This window comes from Oryzias latipes, chromosome 8, assembly GCF_002234675.1.
Source record: "Oryzias latipes chromosome 8, ASM223467v1".
In the NCBI taxonomy this organism is placed as follows: domain Eukaryota; kingdom Metazoa; phylum Chordata; class Actinopteri; order Beloniformes; family Adrianichthyidae; genus Oryzias; species Oryzias latipes.
The window spans coordinates 5,824,769-5,846,889 of NC_019866.2; the positions used below are offsets into that span (position 1 = coordinate 5,824,769).

At 42.5% G+C, this 22,121-nt stretch overlaps 1 protein-coding gene across 4 annotated transcripts; it reads right to left on the minus strand.

The window, feature by feature from the left end:
* Positions 1–8,461: 8,461 nt before the first annotated feature.
* LOC101169207 (cyclin-dependent kinase 12) lies at positions 8,462–21,750 on the minus strand. 4 transcript variants are annotated; one of them, XR_002290663.2, is made up of 15 exons: positions 19,681–21,745; positions 18,040–18,714; positions 17,628–17,810; positions 17,395–17,534; positions 17,136–17,306; positions 15,336–15,525; positions 15,011–15,067; positions 14,732–14,833; positions 13,984–14,061; positions 13,677–13,793; positions 13,465–13,596; positions 13,112–13,332; positions 12,064–12,459; positions 11,350–11,405; positions 9,551–11,021 (listed from the first exon to the last, which is right to left on the minus strand). XR_002290663.2 is itself a non-coding variant. In XM_020705129.2 (14 exons), exons 1-14 carry the CDS (start codon positions 20,856–20,858, stop codon positions 10,606–10,608), a joined length of 4,053 nt encoding a protein of 1,350 aa, XP_020560788.1. In that variant the 5' UTR covers positions 20,859–21,750; the 3' UTR covers positions 8,462–10,605. The 4 variants fall into 4 exon arrangements, 3 of the variants coding, with proteins under 3 accessions (XP_020560788.1, XP_020560787.1, XP_011476237.1); XM_020705129.2 differs by lacking the exon at positions 11,350–11,405 and having other exon boundaries at positions 8,462–11,018; positions 19,681–21,750; XM_020705128.2 differs by lacking the exon at positions 11,350–11,405 and having other exon boundaries at positions 8,462–11,021; positions 19,681–21,750.
* Positions 21,751–22,121: the final 371 nt, after the last annotated feature.

Sequence of the window (22,121 nt, forward strand, 5' to 3'; positions counted from 1 at the left end):
GTTTGAATCAATGCACAGTCGGACATTGTGTTGACTGCAGATTAGAGTTATTGAGGCTGAGTATCTGCACTGCAAATTATTTGATTCTTGCAAACATTTAAAACATTTTACCAAGTTTTTACTCGTCTTTGCTCTACGCCTTTCAATTTTCTCAATATCAACACAGTTTAGTTTTTTTTTTTTCTCTCATTAAGGGGTGGCATCAACAATTATTATTCAAATGATTCCAAATCCTTTTGCTTCATACTCTCAAAATTACAAAAACGTATTTTAAGAATCAAAAAACCTAAAAACTGCTTGATTTAAGAAATGCTCATAAGAAATGCCTTTAATTAAACAGAATGACCTCATAACACTTATACATGGAGAAGTCACATTGAATCTTTCAGACAGCTTTTAACATTGAACAGAGTTGTATTGAAGACCATGACATGAGGATTCATTAAGATGGGTCCAACTTGCATTAAGATCCCATCCTCGTTTTGTTCATATTTTGTTCTAAAATAAGTCATTTCGACTTGTTATACTAGTTTTTTGTAACAAATCAAAATTAAACTACAATTGTGTGCATAAAAACTTAAAAAATGCAAACTATTCGCTTAAAACCAGCAAAAAATGCTTTTTTTGGACTGTGTAACATTAAATTTGAAGTAATTTCATATGACAGTTAACTTTTATCAGTTTTCCTTCTTCTTAAATGCTTGTGTGGAACTCTTTGTTTTTGGTTTAAAACTATAAAATATCTTGTTAAATAAAAGTTACTTGCTGCAGGGACATCACTACTTTCTAGTGATTTTTTTGGATGAAATTAGTGTTTTTTATCTTTAGTTACCTCTTTTTGTGGTCTACTCACTCTGGATGCCTCAATTCTCGGTTCAAAACCGGACTGTAATAAACCGAATCGTGGGGAAAGTCAGCCGCTGGCTCGCTGCTTATAGTATGTTTACACTGAGAGTAAGTCAGTCTTCCACATGTAAGACTGACTTATTTACTGTTTTATCACATCACACCAGGCTCAATCTAAGCCAAAGGAAAGATTTTTCTTCTCTGTTCGTACCTTATTAGAACATTTTGACAAATTTTCTAAATTTTTTAGTTTTTGGTTTGTAATACAAAAACCATACAGAATTGAAACAAAAATCAAGGTTTGAACCGAATCGATCGCAGAGAAATTCAACTGTTGCATACTTCAACTTAAGTTTGGTTTTGTGTATAATAACTCTAGTGGGAGTAAAGATATATTTTTTTGATTCTCAACATTTCTATACTCCAGTTTTCATGCAGTTTGCTAAAATAAAAAAGGTCAGGAAAAAAACAATCACTTATTATTAATTAGTAAAACCTTGTTTTTGTACATCTGCTGTTTCAAAGGTTTAATACATTATAAAATACTTCTGTGTTTTTCCATACCAGTTCAATGTTTTAAGGTTTATTGGACATGGTATGGAGAGATTCTTGGATTGCAAAAATCCAATAATCACATTTAGGCAAAAAAATAAGTACATTTTGCAGTAAAATAACTCAGTTTAAAATGAGGTGCGTAAACATTTCCCTTAGTCTGTAATCCACCTGGAAAGACTGCCTGTTAGGCCGCGTTCTAGAAGAAGTAAAAAAAAGCAGTAAAAGAGGTGACATATCTGAAGCAAGTGTGTGACACGGTGTGAATCTTCATGCCACCTCCTACACCTCTCACCTTCCCACCACCCAGCCCACAGGATCTCTGCTGCAAGGGGAAAATCCGTGCAGCTCATGGTATTCATTTAGTCATCAGCTATCATCAATCATCCTTCCAATCAGCTGCCACTCTAACATCACTTATCATGAGCTGCAATTAAAAACATTTGGATTTGCTCCAAAATGTCACGGTGCTCCTCTTCACTCCCGTTTTCCCCCTCTGCATCCTTAAACAGTTTGAATGCCTCCACGTGTGACTCTTTTGTCAAATCTTTGCATCACTGCAAATGCATTTGGGCCTCTGCTGCGATTAATAGTAAACAGACGTATCAAAAGCCGCCCGCCGCTCCACCTTATCTAAATATGATATCTCATATGGGCCTTTCACACTTGTCGGAAAACATAAACACTCCACGCGCCGTTGTGCACACGCAGATCCCGCACTGTCATTAATTTCAGAGATGGAGGGAGGTCAGATCAGCAGACGGCGGGTTTGTGTGCAAGCATGTGTGATGCCGGATGTGTGCTCTCACGTATGTGAGCGTGCGTGTCAAGTGTAGGGAAGGGGGGGGGGTGTGCGCACACGCACGTGCGCACACCGGGGTTGACAGGTGGCTGCGGTAAAGAGGTGGTCCCTGAGCTGGGCTCTGCCCGTCTCTGGCTGAGAGAGGGAGGAATAAAAAGCTCCCAGCAGCTGTCGCCCTAATTCCTCTAACACAGTGCTTGTGCTCTGATTAGAAAACAGATCTGGCCTCTAATTTACTCCTGACACCAACTAATGCTCAATATCTCAATCGCACCGTGCCCGCTCGCCACTGGTCGGCCTGGCAGGACACGCGCACCCAGTGACTCAGAAGGTTAAGAGACTTGCAGCTCTAGAAGCAGGCCCATAAATCAGGCAGCTGAGCATGACAGGCAAGCCACAGAGTCACAGCGAAATTCAGCTGTGAGACGTTTCCCTTCAGTCAGAAACTGGGTCTGAGGATTTCTGGGCGCATGCGTCAAGACGAGACCTGTGGTGGTAACTTTACATTTGGAAAGATTTCTGCCAAGAACAAATATATTTACGTCCTCAAGTCTGAAGAACAGCTAAGCTGGCTTTCTAAAAATTACATCAACCATGTCTGTAGTTGTTTAACAGAAAAATACCCTAAGTAGTATATAATTTATTAAATGGTGCAGACTTGAATGGCAGTTTACTACCTTCTCAAGCCAAGTTCACACCGGCCTCTGCAATGAGCGTTCAAGCAACAACGTACAATGAAAAGTCCAGGTTAACATGCATAAATGTATGTTTCAGGCTTCCATTTTTAGGAATGTTTTTTGGCTCTACATATGAAACGTGCAGCCACTGCACGAGCGTTGAAAGTTAAACCAGGTCGAACGTTGACCAATATGTGGATGGCGCCCCTTTTAACTCTCTGAAGTGCCAACAGTTTGAAAAATCATCATGAAGGAGAAAGGAATGATTGCGGTTTGTGCCTGATTTTATGATGGAATTTTATATCTGAATGGAGCTGTGAAAGAAAAAACCTGGAGCAAGATTCACAAAAATTCTACCGCTTTAAGCCTCTTCCAACTGTAGGCGGCAGACATGCACTAGTATCGGGTAGCGACAGTACAATGTGAATAAAATAGGCAAAATGCACCTGCTTGAACGCACATCACATGCACTGTGTGAACATATAGGCTTAGAGGGCCCCAAAGCGCTTTACAGTCACAGTCCCATTCACACACACAAACACACTCTGATGATAGCTCTGCTGCCTTACACTGGTACCAACCTATAACCACCAGGAGGAATGTAGGGTTCAATGTCTTGCCCAAGGACACTTTGACACATGGATCGGCAGGGCGGCAATCAAACCTGCGATCTTCTGATCAGAGGTCAACGTCTCTACCTCTGCTTCATGGCCAGGCAACTAAAATAAAAGTATAGTCTAGGTTGTATACTTGAAGTTTACCTATTACATACCATCTATATATAATAAACTTAAAAAGTATTCAGTTAGGACACCTCCTACACTGCACATACATTGTCTATAGACTCCCAGTACTGAGAACATGTTGAAAACATCAAAAATTAAAGACGGGGAGGACATGGGTTCTAGTTCACAATGTGGTCTTACTGAAGACTAACAAGGGACCGAGTTTCTCCCTGCTTATAACCTAATGGTAGGATTGGGGGATGTGAACCACAACGTGCAGCTCACCGATTCCCCTGGGGAGGTGTCAGATTTGCAACAACTGATGGGATTTTAACTTTTTAATAACACCAAACTCTAAGATATTCATTAAACCCATGCAACTGAAGCCAAAGAAAGGTGTTTATTAAAGATTTTTAGATTTTCTGAGACTAAAAATGTGTGCAACTTCTTGAAATTATTAAATTAGAGGTATAAATAAAACATGTTTTCCAGGAAATATGAAAGCTTAACATTTCGTTTTCACTTTGGCTGACATTCAGACACCCCACCTGCAGATTAATAAGCTTAAGGAATGCGTTAATGAGTGGAAAAGGGTTAATAAAAAAATTATACCGCTTTCAATTACCTTAATTGGTTTCATTTAGCAGTTAAAGTCACATTGATCTTTAAAAAAGATATCGTTATTCAGAATATTACTTTTTTCCGCCTGTTGGCTTTTATTTCAGTGAAGAGGAGGAGGAGGTTAAACTGATCCAGCTAGTTAGTTCGGGTCAGAAGTCAAAGCTATTAGGAACTAATGATCCATCTGTGGGAAGAATTGAGAAAATCCAGACTAGAAGAAAGTGAGACAAAAGGTGAGAAAGTGAGCATAACCTCTGAACACACAGACAGGATTGATGAGCGAGGGGAATGAAGGGATGCTCTGAGCTGCCAAAGGAGGACCAAAGAGGCCCGGCTGGGTGCCGTGTCGGCGTCAGGCCAGCAGGGGGCAGAGGTGCGATGCAGGGAGTGGGAGGTGACAGCTCAGTGTCACACTGCACACAGGGTGTCACCTCAGCAGGCTGGGAGAGAACAAAAAAAAAGGGAGAGACAGAGAGGAGGAGAGTGGACAGAGAGACAAAAAGGTGAGAGATCTGTCTCAAGCTGTTCGTGTTTTTCTGCATCTCTCTCTGTCAGGGATGGAGAGGACATTCTGATTCCTTATTGTTTCTGGTCAAACCCAAAGGTGGATTCATTTGAGCTTGGAGACAAAAAGTTTTTAAAGAAAAACAGGGACTTTAAGTGAACCCTCGCTATATAATATGTGCCTATTATTTGTAAAAGACTAGTTCTCTTTGTGTGGCTGCATCCTTTAAAACCCTTTTCTCTCTGTCTCCCCTATCCTCCTCTGGGGACTCATTTGGCATCTTTCCCTACTTTTTATCCTGACTCCAAACTGCTGCTGTCTGAGCACAACACACACACTTGTAAGGGGGGGTCACAAATCCAACAGAGCAGCAACCCATCATGCAATTTCTCCATTTGTTTGGTCAAATGTATAGCGCAACAAAAAATAAAAACACACACTTCCAAATCAATTTCAAACCTGACAGCAGCTGAGAGGTACAAAACAAATCTCAGCTGAAATTAAACACACAAACAGAAATCAAGGAAGCAAAAAGACACAAACATTCATGATTTATTTGTTTTATTCTTTTTTTTTTTCAGTCTCCTTCTGGCTGCTTTCTCAGCTCCCAACCAGGAAATGACTCGCAGATTATTCGCGTTCTCCAGCAGAAAACAAAAAACAAACCCACTCTAGAAACTGATAGGCAGACAACTTCAAACGCAGAGAGAGAGAAAAATAAATTAATTACGGACCAGTTTGATGGAGATTAATTAATAAGAGTCGCGCAAAAACAGGAAGGAGAGAAGGAGCGCGCAGGAGGAAGCAGGGAGAAGGCTGGAGGTGAAGGCAGCGGCGCAAAGGGAGCGCGTCACACTCGGTTTTTAGTTGCAGCAAGGAACAAAATAAATAGATTTAAAAAAAGAGGGGGAAGCGCACTTAACGGACAGATGGGTGCGCGTTGAGTTTGCGCAAAAAGGACCAGCATGAAACAGAGGGCTCGGTCCTTTTCCGAGTTCCCTACTCTGCGCCTTTTCTTAATTATTTGGAGAAGGGTGTGACTGTGAACGCAAATATGCAAATGAAACGGTTATTATTACATTGCTCATCAAGCAGCACGGAGCAGACATTAATAGGCTGATGAATATGCATGTGAATTTGTTAATTAAGTTAATTATTCTGCTGAAAATGCATTCGTCTTCCAAGGACATCTTCCCCAGGATTCCAACCTGCTCTTCTCATTAGTCATGCGATATTTTACATTGGGCGCCAGGACAAGAGGAGGCAGAGCAGGGAGGGGCCCGCATGGGCCACGGATGCTGTGTACAATCCGGGGGCGTCACACGTTCTGGGCCCGCACAAAAAGAGAGTTTCGCAGAGATGTGAAGCAGGCGCGACTCCTGCGGTCAGGGTGAAAGGCCGCGCGCCGCACCCCGCTTCAGTGCGGGGCGTTGACTCCTGCAGTGGCCACGAAGCTCCCTCCATCCCCGATCCTCTCTTTCCTCTCCCCTAATTCCCCCCTCTTCGCTGCTTTTCCTCTAATTGCTTATTAAAACCCTCTTAAATGAACTTTTTGTGCCAACTTTCCAACACATTAATTAATTGTTGTAGCCAATTAAGTGTCGCTGCGCAAATGAGCTTCAGCACAAATGGTCCTGCAGGGCCCGTCCCCCCTGCTTCATGCCCCCCTCCCCCCCCACCCCGACTGCTTTCCCAGCAGCCCATGTGCCCTTAAAGCGGCAGCATCAGGACGCAGACAGGGAAGCTGCGGCCCTTTGACTGCAATCAGTAATTAGACCTTGAGACAAAAAAAAAGACAGTTTTCTTGCAGCATCAGAGAAGATGATGCCACCAAGCCTGAGGTGACTGCATAAAGGTCAGAAGAACATTTTTGAAAAAGTCAGCAGCATCACCATCAGATGAGGACACTTTAATGTACAGATGTTTGAAGGAAACAGAGCAAACAAGCGCGCACGTGACTGCAGTTTCTGAGAAAACTATAAACTGAGATGTTATTGCATCTATAAAGCATGCTGCTGCTGCAGTAAACCACATATCACTGCAGGAAAAAAAAAGAAAAAGAAAAAGAGTCTATCAATTTTCAAAATATCCCATAAATGAAGGCGGGGTCATAAACCAAACAGCTGACATGAAATTTACTTTGATAGATCTGATGAAGGCAGCAGGATTTGCTCACCGAGTCGCATTCAAGAGCGTGGGATTTTTTACCGACCAGACACTAAACTTTAAGAGAATGACAATCCAATAAAGATGAAAAAACATAATTTAAAGTTTCAGCATTTCTCTTGTATTAATGGAAGGCTGGGGGAGTGGGTGACGGGGGGAGGGGGGGGGGGGCTAGCCTCCCCTGACATTTCACTTAGTGATCAAACAACTTCAGCTGCTAAACACAGAAATTAATTAAGAAAGCTTTCCTGATCCTCTTGCAATATGTATTTGATTTATTGTTTCAAGTAATTTCGAAGTAAGAAAAGACAAAAATTACAAATCATAGATATATCAAATCTATTTTAGAGCTAATAAATGAATGCTATAATTAATCATAAATAGAAAGACTTATAAATACATGAATATGATAAAGAAAAGAGTTTGATTCATTGCTAGAAATGGAGGAAAGAAGTAGATTTATTAGGGGTGTCATAGCCGGTATTTGTTCGTTTGATTCACTGACCTAAAATCGATCCAGGACATCTTTAGCCAAAACCTCAACCAGTGTGACTCAGACAGAAATACCTGGATACTGAACAACAGGTGAGCTTTTCCAGATTCCTTGGATTCCTTGAAAGATAATCAAGTGCAAATTAAACATGTGTACAAAAAAACAAGTAAACAAGAATTTATATTTAAGTTTATAAAGTTTAGTCCACTGTTGTTTTTCCACAGTAAAATATTAAGCAGATCATTGTTACATGATAGCACACTGCATGGATCGTGTTGTGTCTTTGCTAAAGTTTCCACTCACTAGAATGATGGATTGATCGTTTTTTGCCGCCGTCACGCGTGTGTAGTCTGCTATGATGCACGTAATAGTAAAATAAACCTACCGTGATATTTTTCAATATCAATAAAATCGATTTAATTCATTATGATTTTATAATGCTATAGATCAGTTCGATCAGACAGATTGATATGGTTGGATAATATGAATATAAATTGATCCATCGATTCTGTTGATTAATCGTTATACCCCTTAAATCTATATCCACCATTAGTATGATTTATTATATATATATATATATATTTTTTTTTTTACTAAGGTTGCAATAATGCAGTTAACATCTATTTTAAAATTAATTTTAGACAATTCTCACATCATCTGGAATGAAGATTTGTAAGAAAACGGATGTTTTAAAAAGTTCTCTTTCAGAGTGTCAGAGAACTGTAAACAGTTTGGTTTTGATTGACACCTGTGCTTTTAAAATCAGAACGCTGAATGGAACGGCTTTACGTTTCTTGGCAACAATCAGTCTCAGTTCATTCTTCCCTCTGAGGGAATCGGACCGCAGGATCACACAAAATCACAGTCTCAACTTTTTTTTTTTATTATTATTTTTTACTAGAACTGCAGAATCCCAGCAATTGCTTTCATCATATAAGTGCCCCCCCCTGTTGTACGTTACAATTTGTTTTTCTCTGCTTAAAAATCTTCCAGTTTGTTGTTTTGTTCTCAACTGTGAAGAATCAAAGGGGATCTGCTGACACGCAAGATATTCAAGAAACTTGCTTCCTTTTGTTTTTTGGCTAAGAGTCCAGAATGAAGGAATCTTTGAGTCCCTCCTCTTGTATTTTGGGGTTCTTGGCTGCTACCGTACGTGCTGACCGATGCTAAGTCCTCACATGTTTCTGAGGCAACAAATGAGGTTATCGATTTATCAAATAAGGATGCGATTATGTGAACCCACTGCAAAGTACGCAGATCACCTTAGGGCAACCCCGTTAGGGAATCTGTGATCTAAAAGACAGACTGACAGCTGAAAGATTCCCTCTTTTGTCTTCCTGCTGGTCTGCAGGATCAGACGCAGATTTGTGCTTTGTTTTTAGAAAAAGAAAATAGTACAGTAGAAAAGAAATCAAATCAAAAATGTAATTTCTTTCATAGGATTTGGCATCAGCTGACTGAAACAGACTGTCAGTCATCGTTCGATCCAAAATGGAGGCTTGTTTTGAAGCCGCCGCCTGTCCCTGCTGTGGCACGTACCGACTGGCAGCGTGGCACATTTACAGGCATTCCCCCCCATAGGGTGCTTTTCTGACTGATGACACAGCCGCCCTCTCGTCACTCCTCAGCCTGATTTATGCGTGTAGTCTCTGTGACTTGGCATCGCCGTTTGCCCGCCACTTCTTCAGTGTCCCTGCGGGCGCATTCGCCATCATTCCCCGTCCCGGCGGGCAGAGGCATTAAACAGAACGCACGCGCGGCTCATCTTGTTCAAGCTGGGCCCGTGCTGCAGGGCAGGTGAGCCTCCCATCGCCTCCTCTATGGTACCCGGAGGGCTCAGCTGCTCGTTGGGCCAGAGGGGTAAGCGGCTCTGTGCAGCTGCCAAGTGAGGAGCTGGTCTGGGTGAAACCAATCCACCACACAAACACACACTTCAATTGGATTTCACGGTTCTCCTAAAAGAGAAAATTTTTATCTATAAATTAAGTTTTAAAACGTTACATATTTTTTATCATGTACAACAATTTCCTTAAAAAAACTCTGGATAAAAGCAGAACAAACTGTAATTCTGATGATCTAAGATGTTCTGCATCTGCTTTTGGGGCCTTTTCCTCTCAAACAGTCTGCTGAAGGACAGTAAAGTCTGAACTGACTTACTGCCTGTTCTAGCTGAGCGGGAGGCAATGCCCACCATCTAGTGGCTGCTTCGCACCAAAACATCCAGAAAGAGCAGGAAAAACCAGCCGGTCGGTCGGTCGCATCACTTCCTTTAATCAACGGAACCAAGAAAACACATTACAAAATTCTCTTTTTACAGAAACGGTTCTAGGCTTCCAATTTCTTTTCTTCTTTTTTTTTTTTTCCGAAAGCAAAAAATAGGAGGAAACAGAATGATTTAGCATAAGTTGTTATAGCAATTTATAATTTTATTTATGTAATAAAAAAGAAAACTTTTGCAAAAATTAGATGAGGGGCAGATATATTAGTCGAGGCTTTCAGGGTCCATCTGGAACAATCAGTTTTTGTACTATAGGTTATGTGGCAGAAAAGCATGTGCATTAGGGTGCTGCTCATCTTCAAGACGTAGTTCAATTCTTTTTTTTTCTATTTAACAAGCTTGCGTTAACACAAAAGTTGGGTGCATGTGCCAACGGTATCCCTCAAGTGGGCCGAGTCGCACTTCCACTGGATGAAGGAGAGAATTTCACAGCCTTTACTCTTGAAAACAAACAAACAAACAAAAAAATTCCCTGCAAGGCTGAGATCATTCAGGGGTCACTGAGGTCACAACGATCACAAGGCGGGAAACGAACGGAAGCGAGCGCGGAGGTTTTGGCTGAAAGGTTTCTTCTGAAAAGCGCTGTTAGATGGGAGCGCTGCAGCGCACACGACAATCATTGACTTCAGAGATAAGAGGATGACGGTTGCTTTCAGAACGGTGCGATGGCTGCATCCCAAAGCTTTATTTCATTCGCGCAAAGACTTTCAGATGTTTGTCCTTTTTTTTTCACGGCTTGAAAAAAACGAACCACACGACTGCTGAGGGATTTCAGGAAAAACCCTCTTTCAGGCACACATTCATTTTCAATCATTGGATTCTCTACCTGCACCTGGTCCAGAGAATCACTGTCAGCTCCTCTGCGCTCTTCGGCTGCCTTTCCCCCTCAGACCAGGATGTCCCAGGATGATCAAGCGTTCCTCGTCCTCAGGATGGTGGGTCAGCGAGCAGCTCCATGAGAAAAGCGGAGGTCCTGGTCCTTGGGAAACTGCGCTGCAGAGGTGGGAGCAGCAGTCACCAGTCCTGCTGGGGCCTCAGCTGCAGGTGGGGGTTTGGGCGGAGAGTCCGCAGCCCAGAGAAGAGGGCCTTGCCTCCGGGCTAGAGCGTCCCCAGCAGGGGAAGGGTCTTCTTTTGGCTTGGGGGTCCCAGCTTCTGAGTCCTGCTGAGAAATGAGCTGAAGCAGGGCAGCTGCCACGGCCGGGCTGAAGTCCTGGCTGGGCTGCGCCTCGGCATCAGACGAGTTCCCGAAGATGGAAGCTGACGGGGGCGGCCCGGGTGGAGACGGTGGACGTTGTTCACCAGGTGGAGGCAGCTGGTTGACGGAAAATTGTTTCAGCTTTGACGACACACCGTCTTCTGAAGTAAAGCACAAACAAAAAAGACAATTAGACAAAAAGGAAAACTTGTGATGAAGTATTTTGATTAGAAAATTCATGCTTTTTTTTCTTAACGCAGCATAGTTGAACTTCCTACTTTCACCACAAGGGGGAGAACACAACTAAGAGCACTTTCTAATACTGAGACTTCATGTTTGTGTTTGGATAAACTACAGTGAACAAATGATTTTTCAACAAAAAGAGAAAACTTTTTTTCTAAAGGTATGCGTTACAAATGCAGGAATGTTTAAGGAGACATTCATATTTCAAAGTCCAAGTCTAAAGCAGCTAAAGGTGAATTTACCCACCAGTGTCACCAATCCAGTGTCAGCAGCATCACACACATTTGTTTTTAAAAGCTAATCTAGTGAACAGAAGAAAAAAAGAAAAATAAGAGTTGAAGAAAAAAAATAAAATTTAAAAGAAACACATGCAGGTGAGATCTAAAGATTCAAAAACATTTATTTTCACTTGATAATTTATTTGACTTTCTTCATAAAAAGACTGACATTACAGACTGTTTAAAGCAACATCTCTTTCTCTGAAGAACTCTTTGACACCTGCTTTATATGCAAAATAAAAGTGAAGAAGGAACAAAATAAGGAAATGGAACAGACTGTGAAAAGGTGATGGGAATTGTGGGGAAAAAACAGAGAAATCTTTGCTTTTGTACAAATGAAGAACATGTTCTCTGGTTTATTGACATCTACAGTGAAGCATGTGAACCAAACCTTTACCTGTCACCAGGGTCACATGACACCCGACACGCCAGATTATTATTATTTTGGTTAATTATTTAGGAGCTGCTTTAAGGGGAATGCTGGGTAATTTTTTTTTGTCAGGGACAAAGGACAGGCAGATGAACGACGGGGCTGGCAGCTTCATTTGTGTATTTCGTCTGAAAGTCTATTTTAATTAACTTACTAGAACATATGAATAAAATTCATTTTTTCTGGATATTTGTTGCTTTTAGAGACTAAACCCAGACTTGCCCTTGCAATCAGTAGTAGAAGTGGACGAACCGCGCGACAGCGCTTCTTCTGCCCGAACGCCATTGCTCTCATCTCCTTGTTCCTCATTTTGTGGTTTTATGATTTGCCCCAAAATGAGAGCCAGCAGGTTGGCCTGCTCCTCCTGGCTGAGGGAGGAGGGTTCTCCAGGCGTTGGTGAGACTTCCTGAGGCTCAGGGGGTGGCTCAGGAGGCTGGGGCACCGATGCAGGCTGGGCCTGTTCCTCCGGGGCCCCCTGCTGGTCGGAGGCCTCACCAAGAGTGGACAACAGCTGGCTGAGGTTCTCTGGGTTGGAGGGGTTGAGGAGCTGGGCCACCTGGTTCACGCTGAGATCCGTTTGGCCCTGGAGGAGGTTCAGCAGCACGGCCAACTCGGTTTGATTCAACTGCTCTGCAGCCGCTCCCAGACCTGAACACATATGAGAAATCAAAACATAACCAAGAAATTGTTTTGTTTGTTCCAAGAAGGAATAAAGGAAAATGCAGAAATTAGACACCAGGGGACTTCAGGTTCTAACTTGTAAAAACTCACTCCAATAAAATGTTGGTTTAGACACGTTCTTGGAGAACATATATAACGAAAATTAAGCTCAAAATTGCATTTCTGAGTATTTCTTTATTCAAAGTGTTGTAAATCAGGAGCAGACAAAAAATGTTTTAACAAGAGCTTATTTGTGACGTGGAAAACAAGCCCCCTGCTCTGCTCCATTCTGATGCAGACGACAAGATCCATGTTCTGAGCTGGCATCTGGCTCAAAGCTGTGGGGCTGCAAAGCTCCAACATTGCTCACCTTTTTTTTTTGCACTGCTAATGCTTAAAGCTAGCGGGTAAACAGAGGGCTCTCAGCAATGGGGAGGGGAAGGAAGGGTTATTCCACATCAACAGTCCTGCCCACAACTCAGAGGTGAATTTCTAATGAACTACTGCTGCTCTGCAGGTATTTTGATTTAGGCTAAAACCGCATACTCATAATTCAAGGCTTTGAAAACAGATCAAAAAAGGATCTTTAAAGGCAAAATACTGAACTGCAAATTGAAATCCCTTGAATTGCATCCGTTACCTGACAGCTCATTTTCCAAGTTGGCTGTGGAGGGGGGTTTTGCTGGGGGAGGGGGTGGGGGAGCCGGGCTGCTTTGAGATCGACTGTTTTCCCCACCCGAGGTCCCAGTCACATCTTTACGGGGCACTTTGGGCACAGGCACATCCTCGGTTACCGCGCTCTGCCGTGCACGCCTCCTCTTCTTGCTCCACAGCTCGTGGCAGTCCTGGTGATGCGGGAGGCTGAACAGAGAGGAAGGGTCAGAGGTCAACTCTGAAGAGCGAAGCTCCTCGAACAGAAGCAACAACCGTTTCCCTGAAACTGCAAGACGGAGCAAATCTTTTGCCCGAACACAAAGCTCTGCGACTACTGACTCGGGTGGAGGCATCTTGCTGGGCTCCACGTCACACAGGAAGTCACTGGTGAGAGCTTGCTCTGATGTGCAACGGCGTGCGGGGTCCAGGGTCAGCATTCGGTCCAGCAGGTCCAGAGCAGGAGTAGGTAAACTAAATGCAGAGAAGAGACATTAAACCTACAGAAGCACTCACAAAGAAGACCACAATAGTGGAAAAAAACAGATACATACAAGGCAAACTCCTCTCGTAGTCGCCGTCTGTACTGCTTTTTGGGTTTCATGGTGTTGAAAAGAGGAAGCTTAATCACATCTGGCCAAACTGCAGGACAGGGACTTCCACACAGACGGCTACAAAGCAAGAGGAGATTCTGTTTTTAGGCAACAGTCACCAAAAGCTACTGTACATTTATTTTATTCACATTTATCGTGAAAAAGGGTGAGTTAGCAAAGCAGAACAACTTATCCCAGAGTAAACCATGTATAACCGATATGAGCTTACAAATAGCATTTGGTTGTGTGTTGGGGGAGACCACCTCACCTGATGAGCTCCAGCTGTAGAAGTTCCTGGTTCGCCTGGAAGATGGGCTTCTTGGTGAAAAGTTCTCCAAGGATGCACCTAAACCATGAAAACCAACATCCAAATGAAGTCAGAGTTCGATTTAACTACTAAGATAAGAAGAGAAGAAAATTAAGGATTCACTTCACTATGTTTCAATTAACAGGAAAATAGAAAATTTAAATTCTAAAATAAAGCAGATAAAAACCTGCTCAAATAAGTGGACTTTATTGTGTCATTCCCTTTAAAGAAGTTAAACTAAATCATATATTAAACAACAATACAATAAGAAATTATCCTACAAACAAACAGTGTTCTTGTCAGTTTAAATTAAAGCATCTTTAAAATTTGTTTTTGGGCTTTTGTAGCACTTTTTTTTTTACAGATCTGGTTTGTACACAATTCTTTTATTAAGACATACAACCAGGTTGTAAAAAAGCACTTTACTAAAAAATAATAATAATAAAATAAAACATTAAAAGAATGAGAAAAAGATATATATGTAGATTTTCATTTCTAAAGAGTTCATGTCAAATAATACTTTTTTTCATTTTGACAGAAAATTCTTGGTTAAGAAAAACATTTCGGTCTAATATACCGCTTGTCAAATGTTGATAATATTGAATTCAAATGTAAACATTTTAGATGTTTGCACATTTTTGTATAAACCATATTTATCAGCCAGGACCAGAAATGGAAAGAAAAGTCATCAGAACAAAGTCAGACTCACCCACAGCTCCAAACATCAATGGCTGGGCTGTACCTCTCCTCCCCCAGCAGAAGTTCAGGGGGGCGGTACCATAGTGTGATTACTTTATTAGTGTACGGCCGACTACAGGAGGGAGTATGAGAATGGTAGAATGAATTCAGTCCGCAGTTAAAATTCATCTGAAATTGGTTATCTGCTATGAAATGGCTCCATCTAGTGGACAGGCTGCATAAAACAGTTTTTAAAGCTTGGATATAGAACCCATTTGGACAAAAATCAGAATAAAAATAATGACCCTACCTTTCCTCTGAATTGTAAAGTCGAGCCAAACCAAAGTCAGCCAGCTTGATCTGACCTCTAAAACACACAAGCGCAAAGAAGTGACAGAGATTAAAAACAAAAGACGGGCTACTCAGATGCTTAAGCAGATCCAATTATTTCTCCCCAACGTTTTTAAAGAAAAGTTGAGATGTTCCTCTGGAGTTTAATATTAATGTTATATTCCAATTATTTTTAAATCTAATAATTGAAACCATCAATACTTTTAAACATGTGCTCATTTGCAGTCACTTTAAATTGGATTACAACCGTCAGCAACACTCTGAGGTGTGTTGTTCTGTCTGACCTGTTGTTCAGCAGGATGTTGGAGCATTTGATATCTCTGTGCAGAAAATTGTTCTTGTGGCAGTAGTCCAGGCCCTCCATCAGCTGGCGCATGAAGCTGCGAACATGCTCATGGGAGAACTGCACCAGGCCAGACTCCAGCAGGCCCATCAGGTCATGGTCCATGTACTCGAAGACCAAGTAAAAAGCACCTAGAGAGGAAGATCCACAAGACGTTGTGCACATTTACAACAAAGATGCTAGAAAGGTGACAAATTTAAAAAAAAAGTTCCTAAAAGTGTTTAACAGGCAAGTGGGGGCGGTGCTTCAGAACAGTTTTATTATTTAACCCAGTTAATGTGTTTTTAATAAGAGTATAAAATATGTTCAAAAAGCTAAAGTTCGTTGGGCATAAGGGGGAGACAATGACAGCAACTTGAAGTAATAAAGACGATTATGTTATCTACAAAAACAATGGAAGAAAAAACACTTTAAAAGAGTTCTGCAAAAATATGTTTTTTGTTTGGCTCCTCCAAGTCAAATCCACTTTACCACAAAAGTTAATTTTTTTAAACCAAATCTGTAAAAAAAAGTCATTTTTACAGAACCACCAAGATTAAAAAGTAGCCTTAGGGTTTTTAATAAGCTTGGTGAAATGAATTGTAAAAGATTAATTTGAACTGTGAATAACTGCAACAATAAATCAACCGAACACGGCATTTTTAGCAGTTTGCAAGCACTGCTTGTACTTTTTATTACTCATAAACTCTGTACAAAGGTCTATTTTGTCTTAGCAGTCGGATCTTAGTGAACACATTGAAGATTTATTCAATTTGTACAAATTTGTAATCGGTTTGTGAAAAAATAAAATAAAAGACTTTATAATTTCTTGCATTTTTCGAGCTAACTGAAAGATTCAAACCATTTCCTTAAAGAGTCAGACTATTGAAAACTTTTCAATTTATTTCAAAAATAAAAGAAAAAATACTGAGAGTATTTACAGACGTATCAGTTACCCTGACGAGTCTGGTTGCCGTCAGCAACCGTTGAGTACTGTTGACACTATACGCCTTTGTAAACAAACAGTTTTTCCTGCTGTTACAATGGGAAAGGTAAAATAGAATCTTAAAACAAAGCATTTTAATTAGAAGGCTAATTACTAAAGTTCAGTAACTTCAGTGTTTTGAGTAGTATAAAGGCCCTGCAGAAAACTGGGAGGAAATTCCAGATTCAGATGGAAAAGCATTTGGTAAAACCGGTTCTTCACCTTGTTTTTCTTTCTTTTTTGAAGCTGCTTTATGTGAAATTTCAACAGTTCTTTTATATTTCACGGATCTCTAAATTTGAACAAAATCTTTGAATTGCACTTAATATTGAACTTCTAAAACTAGAGCAAGTATATCAGGATTTAACTTCTGTCTGACACAAAATAGTGCAAGTTGAGGACACATCTATGATATGTGACTCTTCCAGCTGTTCCCCGCTGTCTTTTACTTGTTTATTTAGCTGTCTTATGCATTTGATTATGATATTATGCTATTGTGTTTTGATCTTCCTTTTATTGTAAAGCATTTGGCACCCTGACTGTGTTGGGAAGTACTATATTGATAAAGATTTGTTCATTTAGCATTTAAACACTAATGGAATCAAAGGTTTGAAATGTCAACCCAGAGAAAAATATGGATTCATTTGGCTTTAACCTGACAAAGCAGCCAAAACATCATTTATATTAACAAAAATAAAAACTCAAAACCCCTTTAAGGAGGAGAGTTTTAAACTGAATGTGAAATAACTGATGACTGGTGAAACAACAGGAACTTACCTTTATCCTTTTTAAAGTCAAGTGCATCCTGCTTGTCCGTGACAATCTCCTTCATGTTGACAACACTGCGGTGCTTCAGCTGCCGTAAGATCTTGATCTCTCTTATGGCTGTGATGGGGAATCCTTCCTTTTCATTGTCCAAGCGCACTTTCTTCAAAGCAACCAACTCGCCTGGGAAGAGAGCGTTGCATTAGTCATCCCCTCCTTATGTCAAATTTGAGGTTTGCAGAGTGGTGGCAGCAAGGCCACACCTCCTCACCTGTGTCTTTATCCTTTGCCTTGTACACTTGGCCGTAGGTGCCTTCTCCTATGATCCCAATAATGTCAAATTTATCTACACAGCGTTTGCCCCAGTCACTCAGGTTGTGTTTACGCTCGCCATATCGAGGGCAACATATCCTGGACGGGAGTGTTAAAGAAAAGCGACACGTTAATCTATGTCTAATCAGCGACAGAATGGCAGCAAATGGGTGCAAAGAGAAAGATCCTGACTTTGGTCTCTTCTTGAGGGTCATTTGGGGTAACAGTGGAGGAGGCTGGCGAACAGGGGACTGTGGTGGGGAAGACTCCCCTCCTGCCAGGGTCGGGGGCAGAGGAAGGTCGATGATGGATGGGCGGCTGCGAAGTTCTCTGTCTTTTCGTGAAAGTCTCTGAGGAGGGGTGGACTTCTTTGGACTAAGAAGAGACAAAAATGAATCAACCTTAAGTGTTAGAGCAATGTGTGAGTCGCTAAAGATAGACTGGAACTCAAATATACTGAATGTTCCTACGGTCCCTGAAGTATTTCTATTTATGTAACATCAAACCATATTTCTTAAAACCTGCTAAACTACTAATTGTCTCAATTTCTTTGAGTAACAAAACAGAAATAATCAATTTTTTAAAGATAAAGACCCAGCCGAACCTGTCCTGAGTATTTCCCAGCAGTGCAGGCGGTAAAGGCAGGGGGGGCAGCGTTGATGTTTTGTGAAGGGGTTGCTGTCGAGCCGGGCTGCGTGTGGGAATCGGCGCCGGAGATTTGGGTTGAGGTGGAGGGTTTGTTGGAGGCTGAGCGGCCGACTCTGCCGGTGGTGGTGGCAATGGCGGCTGAGTCGTTGGGCCGGGCGGGACAGGAGGGGAGGGCTCAGGAGGAGGTGGTGTCGGTAAGGCGGCAGAGGAAGCGGGTAGAGTAGCGGCGTGTTCCTCAGCATCAGTGGAAAGCTGTGCAGATGCCGGAAGCTGACTTTCTGCAGCTGCCGACTCCTTTTCCAGCTGTGGGGCCTCGGCTTTCGCAGGCCGTGATGACGGGGCGACTCCGGCTTTTCGCATCAACGGGAGCGGGCACGCATTGGCGGGGGCGCTGGCACGAGCGGCCGCCTCAGCAGCCTGGCGCTCCTTTTTCCTTCGACTAAGCTCTGCGCCCAAACTAGAGTTGGGGGGCAGACGGGAAGATGGGGGAGAGCGACTCGCTGGCCGGCCGGTGTGGGAGCTTCCCCCGCCTAAACCAGAGGAGGTGTGCCTTTTACTTCTAGAGCGGGAAGAGGAGCGGCAAGATGAAGAGTAATGCAGGGGGGTTCGACTTCTGGAGCGGCCAGAGCGCCTAAGCAGCACAAAAGGGTAAATAATTAAAAAAATTACAAGAAAAAACACAAGAACATTTATAGACAGTTTTAACAACCTTTCTCACTTTATTTCCAGAAATAAATCCAATGGAGGTCATAAAGATGACCATCTAAAGTAAAATCCAAATAATCCACTTCAGGAATAACTTGGACGAGGCAAGTGAAGGTCTAGATGAGCTCATGCTATAAAATTCCTTAGACCAGCAAAGAACTTACTCTTTCAGCCTCAAAAAAAAAAAAAACACAGAATGTTATCTGGCCTCAACACTAATTATTGAATATATGCTTTAAAATGTGGCATCTCCAGATTGTGATCAAAAACTTGTCTTTGACAGAGGAACAGATTTTAGGGTGTGGACCAATGCCTACAGTCTATGACCATTGGCAGACAAAAAGGGGTTAATTTAAAGCCCAACTCCTTCCACTGTTCCGACTGCTTTCCTTCTCTGCAAAAACCAGAGTCAGCATTTATTAGCAGCAGGACTTTAAAGACCCTACTCCCATAAAAAACATGTGTTTTGCGGGGCGGTTTGTGACACGTTCTTGTGGCATTCATCTGATGATGGACATATATTAAGGGGGGAAAAAAAGCTTAAAACTGCATTTGACCAATTCTTTGTCCAAATTCCTGTGAATCAGGAGGATTGTATTTGTGTCATAGAAAATACGCTAACGCTTCTGACTAAATCCACGTACGACTTAGTTTTCCTCGTCTGAACTGGCATCCAGCTCAAAATTGTAATGTTAGGTTGGGGGTGTGAGGGCCTGTAAGATACCAGGAGAGCGTGTAAACAGAGAACTCTCATTTATGGATGATGACAAGGGGGAGGGGTGGTTGCTCCACACCAACAATCCTGCTTACAACTACACCGTTTTTTTTTTTGTGGCTAAAAATGGCCAAAAGATGATCAGAGTGGGTCTTTAAAAGTGACGTTTTGACTTACCGAGACAACGGGCTGGTGCTGGAGGACCTCCGGGTACCGTAGGGGCTGATGGAGCGCCTTCTGGAGTAAGGGCTGCTGTCCCTCTCATAGCTGGAGGACCTATGTCTACTACCATAAGGGCTGTCAGATCTTTGTCTGCTGCGCCGGGACATGTCCCTGGTGGGACTGGGGCTTTGCTGAACCATTCTTCTCCTGGAATAACTGTCTTCTCCCTGTTGTCCGTAGTTACCGCCTAGTGGGCTCTCACTGCCAGGTCTTCTTCGGGGACTGGGTGACAGAGCAGAGCCCACTCCTTTCCTGCGAGAACTACCTCTACTTGAAGACTTGCCTTTGGGGCTTGACTTGTGACTCTTGGAGGACCGGCGGTGGGTCCTGTCTGTGCGGCTCCTCTGAGAAGAAGTGTGGCTTCCATCTCCTCTGCCTTCTCTGCGCTGTTTGTCTTTGCGGCCCTTCCCGGAGCGCCCGCTCTCCTTGCTGCGGGATGAGGATGTGGAGGAAGTGGTGCTGCCCACACTGGCTGCAGGCTGCACCTGGGCTGAGAGCATGGATGGATCCACACGTTTGAAGTCCCCTTCTGCCTGGAGCTGCTGTCTGGATGAGGAACCTAAGGCAGTGGTCTTATCTCTGCTCTTCAAGGAGCTCCCTTTCTCCTGATCTTTGCTGCTCCTCTTTTTGTACCCATGCTCCCCATTTCCAGGGTCCCTAACTTTATTCGGGTCCTTGGACTTCTTTCGGGGTGGCCTTTCTTCTCTACTCTCAATTTGTCTGTCTACTTCTAATTCTTCTCGATCGTACTCCGGTGATGGATCAAATCGGTCCACGCCCCCTCTATCAGAAGGTCTGGAGGACGGTGGATCTGAGAAAGTGTCCGAGTCCGAGCTGATATCATCGTACTCCACCAGAGGCTTCACCGTATTGACACCAGGAGGCGCCGTATCGCCGAGGGTAAAACCTTCGGTCCTCAAAGCCGCCGATGACTCCCGATTATGTTTGGTTGATTTATGCCGCTTACGTTTTGCAGACGAGGAGGAAGTCATGGAAGATTTGAACTGCAGCTTACCGTCTTTGCTCGTCATGTCTTCCTCAGAGGTATGGGCAGGGCCTTGGGGCTGGTGTAACACACCGCTGCTAAAATCCGGCTTCCTCTTGGTCCCATGATGTCGCTCCGACCCAGGCATACCTCACGCCGGGGTCTCTGCTGTTACCGGGCCTCGGTGATCCAGGCAATACATTCACAGAATAGTAGCGTCTCCAAAAGCCACAAAAGACTGATGCTATATCAAACAACAAAATGAAAGAAAAGAAATTAACAGCTCAAGACATACACACTCGTCCAGGCCGCTCAAGTCCAGTCCTCCTTAGCGCCAATTCATTCCTTAAGGTCACCAACTTGCTTCGTCAAGGCAAAAAGGATGTCGAGGTTGTTTTCCAGTGCCACGAATTCTGCACCTTCAATTAGTGAACGAAAAAGGTCCAAACCAAACATAGGAGCATTGTGGTGTTCGTCTCCGTCTGAACGTAGCTAGCACGGCTAGCTAATGGTCGGCAGCAAGAAAGCTGACTCGTAAAAAAGAAAAAAAATCCCTTTGTGAAAGCTGTCCTTGTCCGGTGCCAAGTTAAGTAAAGGTGTTTTATTCCACAGATTTACGGTCTCAGCTTTCAGAAACAAGCAAATGTCTTCAATAAAAGACGCCTGCTTCTCGAACAAACTGAAAACTTGACCCGGTTGGCTCTGTTTACATGTTCCCTTTAATGTAAGTTTTACCCCTTTAAAGTAAGTAATGATTCGAAATCATAGTATTTAAGTGTGCAATAATTGTTCCAGTTTATTATCAATGGCTCTGGAAATCAACCAGGCCTTTAGTTAGGGCGATGCTAGTGGATTTAGTATCATCCACAGCCCTATCTGAAGGAGACTACAAACGCCATTGTGGCTCCCGTGGCTAACAACGTCTGCGCACACATAGCAAGCAAACCGGAAGACGGTGCCTTGTCAATCTTGTACGTATCTTAGCAACAGCCAATCACATTCAAGCTCCCGCCTATTCGGTTTGATACGAGCTGCGACGACTCAAAACATATAAAAACTTGCTATTAAATTAAAATGATAGCTTTAGTTATATGACGTTCACTTATAAAGCCCGTAACATTTTAAGTAAAAAACAAAGAAAACCAATATTTCTTAGATAATTTCCCCATCAAGCCTATTTTCAATAAAAAGGCTTAAGTTTTTCGAGATTTTCCGATGGCTTTAAATTTAAGGACGCATATTGAAACTGTTCGAAAACTTTCGGTTTTCTCACATATGACCAAAGACACGAGTGTATTATAACATGGTTCACGGACCTCTTAGTTTGACTTATGTTATTTTATGTATTATTAATCGTCAGAAATAAAGGGCCGAAACTGTCATGTAAAACTTTATGGAGTCAAATATTAGA

Excerpts from the sequence above, each read along its gene's own strand:
- LOC101169207 (XM_011477935.3), bottom strand. The coding sequence starts at position 20,858 with ATGCCTGGGTCGGAGCGACATCATGGGACCAAGAGGAAGCCGGATTTT. Across the intron at positions 14,834-15,010 it reads CTTTACAATTCAGAGGAAAG|TCGGCCGTACACTAATAAAG; the intron begins GTAGGGTCATTA and ends TCCCTCCTGTAG. Across the intron at positions 13,333-13,464 it reads AGCAAGATGCCTCCACCCGA|CCTCCCGCATCACCAGGACT; the intron begins GTCAGTAGTCGC and ends CTCTCTGTTCAG.